At 45.8% G+C, this 6,845-nt stretch overlaps 1 protein-coding gene across 1 annotated transcript in view; it reads right to left on the bottom strand.

Annotated features, from left to right (window-relative positions):
- Window positions 1–5,667: 5,667 nt before the first annotated feature.
- CYSTM1 (cysteine rich transmembrane module containing 1) overlaps window positions 5,668–6,845 on the bottom strand; it is a 56,128-nt gene continuing 54,950 nt past the window's right edge. Inside the window, exon 4 of the mRNA XM_090064061.1 lies at window positions 5,668–6,192. Within this exon, the coding sequence (XP_089920187.1) occupies window positions 6,086–6,192 (107 nt within the window). The 3' untranslated portion in view covers window positions 5,668–6,085. The remainder of the gene's footprint in view (window positions 6,193–6,845) is intronic.

Here is a 6,845-nt window from a genome sequence, read left to right as displayed (position 1 = left end):
CCCAATGCAATGGAAGAATGAGAAGTGTAACAGGAATGCAACCTGGCTGAACAGTGATCTCTTCAGTGAGTTGATAGTCAAAAAAGGAATCCTACAAAAAGTGGGAATGTGATCATATTACTAGGAAAGTGTGTAAGAGTATTGCATGGGTATACAGGGAGAAAATTAGGAAGGCCAAAGCATAATTTGAGATGCAGCTGGCAATAGTTGTAAAAGGCAATAATTCTGCATGTCAGAAGAGGAAGACCAAGTAAAGTGTAGGTCCCTTACTGAATGTTGAAGACAACATCATTTTGGATGCTGCAGAGAAGTCTGAAGTATCTAATGCCTTTTTTCTTCAGCCTTCATGCGTAAGGTCAGCTAACAGATGACAAGTGCAGTTGGTAGCAAAGATAGGGAAGGACACAAACTGTCTAAAGCAGTGGAAGAACAAGTTCAGGGATTACTCAGAGAAGCATTTTGTTTCAAGCCAGCAGGAAAAGATGGGGTATATATACCTTTAGGGTACTGAAAGAATTGGCTAAGTTAATTTCAGAGCCACACATTGGCTATCCTCTTCCAGAGCTTGTAGAGGTCAAGTAAGGTCCTGGATTATTGGAAAAGGCCAAATATAATGCCTATCTTCAGGAAGGGGAAGGAGGAGGATCTGGGAAATTACATACCAGCCAGCCTGACCTCCATACGTGAAAAGATCATGGAGCAGGTCCTCAATGAATTTATTCTGAAGTACCTACAGATGAGCAGGAACAGCCAGCATGGATTCATCAAGAGAAACTTGATTTCTTTCTATGCTAAGGTGAGAGACTGTGGATGGGGAGAGGGCAGTGGATGAGTTATACCTTGACTTAAACAAGGCTTTTGAAACCATCTCCCAAGACACTCTCCTTAATAAGCTAATGAAATATATACCAAATAAAAGCACTGTAAGATGGATACAAAACTGGTTGGATCATTGTCGTCAGTAAGTAATACTCATCAGTGGCTCAGTGTCTAATTGGGAGGAAGTATCAGTGAGGTTCCTCAGGAGGAATCTGGTGTTTAATATCTTCATTAGTGATTGGACAATGGAAGTGAGTACACACTTTACAAATTTGTGGATAACACCAAGTTGGGTAGAGTTGCAGATACTCTGGAGGGCATGGCTAGGATCCAAAATTACCTGGATAAACTGGAGAAATGGTCAAATGACATTAAAAAGGATAAGTGCAAAGTCCTGCATTTGGGAACAGAACAATTGCCTGCACAAATACAGACTGAGCAATGATTGGCTAGGCTACACTCCTGCAAAGAAGGACCTGAGTGTTACAGCATACCAGAAGTTGAAAGAAAGGCAGGAGTGTACTTTTGTTGCTGCACTGTATACAGCATTGTATTAACAGGAATGTCTCTTGCGAATCAAGGGAAGTGATGCTTTTGTTCCATTTGGCATTGGTGAGACCTCGCCTAGAGTACTGTGTCATTTTGGGCCCCATGCTTCCAAGATACGGACAGGCTAGGAAAAGCCCAGCAGAGAGCAACAAAAATGACAAGATGCCTGGGAAATGTGACTTGTGAGTAAGGACCTACTCAAATTGTGATTTTGCAATTTTCATGGAAATTGTGAAAAACTGGTTTCTGCGAACACCATGAAAAACGGCTGTTTCCACAATTTTGTGCAGAATTGCCAGAAAAAAAAACCTAACTAAAAATAAAATACTGGCTCCCCAGTGGGAGCAGCTAAGATAGTGGTTGCTCCCTTTGCTGCTAATTGGTTGTGCAAGCTGCCTTTCATGCAGCCCTGCTCCTCTCCACCAATCAGCAGCAAGGGAAAAGGCCACCTGAAGCACAGCCCTTTCCACCAATCAGTAATGAGAGGCAGGGCAGGTGGGGCCCTTTGGCCAATCAGCAGTGGAGAGGCCATGATAAGCCCGCAAAAATGGCAGCTAGCACCATGATCAGCCCACAAAATTGCCCATCTGCTGCCTCCATTTGGGCAGGTCTCTACTTATGAGGAAAGGCTGAAAGAACTAGGACTGTTTCATCTGGAGAGGAGAAGACTGAGGTGGGGATTTGATAACAGTCTTTCAATTCCTGAAGGGCAATTATAAAGAGGATGAAGATGGACTATTCTCTGTGGCCGTAGGGGCCAGGACTAGGAATAATGGCTTCATACAGAGGAAATTTAGTTGGAGATTGGGAAAAACTTCCTCCCTGTGAGGGTGGTAGAGCACTGGAACGGGCTGCCTGGAGCAGCTCTGGGATCGCCATCCCTGGAGCAGGTTGGACAGACACTCAGCTGGGACAGTTGTCAGGGATGCTCCTACCCTGCCAGTGAGCTGGGCTAGGTGATTTTGTGAGATCCCTTCCAGCCTGACTTTCCTATCAGCCTTCACTGGGACCAAGTAGAGGGCTATGGGGAGGAAAGTGCTGAGGGAGCATCCCATGAGTCTGAGGACTGCTGGATGACTTGGTTGATTTTGGGAGCAGAAGCCCGGTGGGATGTGCCCTGCCTGCGTTCAGCACAGCCACTGGCCTGGAGTAAGCCCTGCAGACTCCCTGAAGTTTGGCCGTTCTCTTCTGTTCTGAGTCCAAACTTGTGCCTCCAGGAACCTAGTCTGTGTAGCAAGGGTCCCCCACTTCTCCAAGATGCTCATTGCAACAGTGTCCTCCCAGCACTGGTCAAACCCCACAGTACCCAGGGACAGGAAAAAAACTGCAGTACCCTGTGCTAGGAACATCAGGCTCTCTCATTTACTTTTGGCACCAGGTGACAGAGAAAACAATAGCAGGAACCAAACGTGGCCTGGGGGAGGACTGAATACAGAACCTTCATTAAGAAGTAAGGGTGGAACACAGGCTCTGGAGCACAATGAGAAGCTTTGTGATAGCTCAGATAATTGGTGAATAGATTATTTAAAAAATCCATAAAGATCTGAGACCCCGCTCTAACTAAGCCCTCAGAAACATCAGCCTCTCACTACCCCTCCTCCCTGCAGCTGCTTTTCTACAAGCTAGAATCTGTACAATTTACTGGGAACTGCATCATTAGACCCGCGGTGTAACACATAAAGAAAGCAACTAGAGATCGGTCATGAGATTAACTCCTGAGAAAAATGTGTCACCAGACCCTTGACAGACCACAGCAGAAATTCACAGCACAGCAGAGATGTCAGACTCCCAGCAGAAGTACAGCAATCTGCTTAGAAGCTTCAAAGTGGCTGCAGAGTCCCTTAGTGTGGGGAGGACACAGGAGCAAAGTCTTCTGAATCTGAGAACCCAAATGGCTACTTTTGACCTCCCCCCAACCCCCCACAATCAGTGCAACCTGGATAGAACTGCAACATGTAGGCCTTAAAACATAAACAAGCCTCTTACTGCATAAGAGGCTGCAGAAGCCATTTCCTTTGAGACACAAGAATTGAAGTGAGAGCAGCTGTAAATGTATTCAGCAAGACTATTATAGTAATGGAAAAGTGGAATTTTTCACTCTTCCTAAGCAGACTACTTTATGAAAAATTGATATAATAAAAGCTGAACCAGGCAGTGTTCAGCTTTCCACATAAACTGGATTACTCTTAAAATGGTGTAATGCACATTTCTGAAGCAAAAAAAAATCCCACTGTATTTCCTCTGTGAGATGAGGTTTCAGAGCTGTTTGCATGTCATGGCTAATGCCACTCTCCCCCCCCCCTTTTCTGCATCTAAAAGGTTTGCACTTAGCATCCTGAAGAGCAGAGCTGGGTGAAATTCCAAGCACAATAAAATCAGGCTTAAGCAATAAACACTACTGCAATAAATTAATCCAAAGTCCTGCACACTCTCAGTGCTCAACCAGCATCACAAGGCATGAAAAACCTAAAACCAATATTAACTCTGCTACTAGCTCTAAGCATTGTGGCTGCTAACAGATGGGGGTGGGGGAGAGAAATGCTTTACTGGAAGCAGCAGCACATCAGTTCAACCCAGCTCTGCAACATCTGTATAGGTTGGGCACTTCAGCAGTGCTTTTTGGCACTTTTATCTATAGCTGATTCAATCAGCTATAGATAAAAGCACCAAAAGCCCCACTAAAGTGCCAGATCTATACAGACCCTGGGTGAACCAGGTCCAGATAACACGATGCCTCTTCTGGGCATGTGCAGGACTTGGTGCAGGGCTGTGCCAAGTTTGAAGTAAAAGCATTGTTTTGGGAAGTTTGTTTTGGTTTTTTACATCTGTAAGCAGCCATCAAGAATGGCTTAGGATGCTACTGTAGTGAAATCAAGACTCCCCAGCTTATTAAAGGCTTTGTATTCTGCAAATCCTAAAATTACTTGATATCATACCATTTTTCTTGAGAAAGAGACACAAGACTCCGGCCCACACAGCCAGGGGAGCATCTGTAGTTATATAGCAGCAGTGGGCAATTATTCAGGCTGAAGGGTCACTTAGGAATGTTTGGTGAGCTGTTGCACCCTGGGCCAGCTCCCCCTTCCTGTTCACAACTTACTAAAATTCTCAAAGTGGTTTGGGGGCAGCGTGTGGTCTCCATGGAGACTGGTTCAGGACCCCTTAGGGCAGGGCATGCTCAGCCAGGGGGATGGGATGATCGAGCCATTGGGAGTAGTATCTGGGAGCAGGATGGGCAGGTGGGGCTGGGGCCAGAATTGCAGGGTGGTGACAGTGTAGAACCGGGGACCAGGGCAGAGCTGCAATCCACTCCCTGCATGGCCCTCCAGTGTCACCACCCTGCAATCCCAGCTCTAACCCCAGCTACCTACCTTGCTCCTGGGGGCCACTTCCTATTTGCCCATGGCCCCAGGGCATGTGCCCAGTTAGCGTGCCCTGCCCACAGGGGTCCTGGGTCCATCTCCAGGGAGACCCTCCCACCCTGCTCATTCAGTACCCCTGGTGGTGGGTGTGGGGTGGACAAGCTGGAGTGCCTGGGCCACAGGGCTGGGTCCAGCAACAGTCACTATGCTGGTACTGTTGTACTTAGAAGGAGATGAATCTGGTCAGTGGCAGACCAGACCTCATATTGAAAGGGACATGAAATATTTGCAAGTGCATGCCATGCTGGAAGTTGTGCTGTGAATCTTCCAAGTTGTATCTCTTGGCTGGGTTTGCAATTCTGTGATTTCACATCTGGTACAAGACAAATAAATACAATGTTCCCACTACAGACTCTTTTGTTGCTGGTGAACAGGTACCAGAGGCTACCAAGGCGGGGACCCATTTAGCATCACTTGAGGGGGTGCAGGGCAGGGGCTGTTGCGCTGTGGCCAGCTGGCATGTCTTCCCCTCAATCCACGTAAACAGTATTTAAAATTTTCGTGTATACTAGCCTGTTGATTCTTTGAGGTTGTGTGCAGACCATCTTCATCTATCAGCTCACTGAGTAAGCTTCAGCCAGTGCAGGTCCATTCAGGGACAAAGGCTGATTTCACTGTGTTATTATTTACTTAACACTAATAGTGTTGACAACAGGAAGCTGCTGGTACCATGATAATAGTCTCTTACCTCAACTCATTACATGCACACATATCCAAGATGCCATATGGCAGCAGAGGAGACAATTACTGGTTCCCACAGCACCATGTCCCACAAAGCTCTTTGGGGCCAGTTAAGCAGAGCCCGGTTACTGTTTAGTACTGAATTTATACAGGAGGTACAAGATACCCAAGGGAATAAACAAATTAAAGCACCAACTCAGTATCAGACAGATTTATTGAAACCGATGTGGGAACTAGCAAAGAAAAAAAATAATTCAGTTGCTTTAATTATTGCATATTTCATTTCTAAGAATAGTAAATTTTAAAATGATAAATACATATTTCATAACAGTGAAGGCTTTGGCCAAAAAAATATCATTTAGCACATTCTTTACATTACAAACAAACAAACAAACTGTTATAAATGTATGTTAAAAAGGGATTTTCCTTTACTAAATTAAAGGAGTGCACACACCACCATGGCGCTAGGACTAACATCAGACAGATACTCTTGGCTGTGCAAAGCAGATCATTGATTACAGTAATAGAAAGAGGTCAGGAGAACAAAAGAAATCAGAGGAGAATGCATAGCACTCCAACTTAGAGGTATTGACAGTGGTGACTTCTTGCAGAATTCAAGTCAGCATGTCCCAAAGGCAGCAGCAGCACAGAGCAGTCCAACATGCCGTCAGACAGGTACTCTCTCCTGTGTCATCCCTTCTTCGCTCTTCTACAACATACACTGTGGGAAGAAAGGGAGAAATTTCAAAATGGCTGGGAACCCTCTAGGTAAAGAGCAGCAGCAGGGAAGTGCACAGTCAGTAGCCAGTGCCTTTGGCAAACTAGCCAGTTGCCTTCAGCCTTTTGTTCATAGCATGCCAAACTAGTCCAGACTGGTCTAGCTCTACCATCTGTCAGGCAAGGCTCCCGAAACCCCTGCCAAACACTAGGGCCCTCCATTCCTTGAGCAAATATCTTTAATGCACAAGTAGTTATTCCACAGGAGAAGGGTCTCCTTAAGAATGTATGTTTCTTGAAAGAGGGCAATGTTTCATTGTACATGTCTGCCGACAGACGGGGAAACATTAAAAATAGCCCTGGGTCTCCAAGGGTGGGTGCCAGCAAACTCCAGAAGTAGCAGCAGTTTGGAAACAGAAATAAATGGAAAAGGAGCATTCCTTGCCTCACTGTGGGTCAGAGGCACTTCTACCCATAATCACAGCATTTCCAAAGGCCCAAAGCACAGCATTTCCACCTGTGAAGAAGAGGGCCCACCCAGGACTAGCAAAAACAAAATGGGTGACCACAGTTACACTTGCAGGAGACACTGGATTTCCATAGTTGGTGGGGATGGGTAAGAAGGGGGCAGTCATCTGCTTGCCAGTGTACATAGAT

Source organism: Crocodylus siamensis, chromosome 10 (assembly GCF_052110815.1).
Source record: "Crocodylus siamensis isolate JL-2025a chromosome 10, ASM5211081v1, whole genome shotgun sequence".
Lineage (NCBI taxonomy): Eukaryota > Metazoa > Chordata > Crocodylia > Crocodylidae > Crocodylus > Crocodylus siamensis.
The sequence above is the reverse complement of the archived record's forward strand: the minus strand, read 5'-3'. Positions and strand labels throughout refer to the sequence as shown.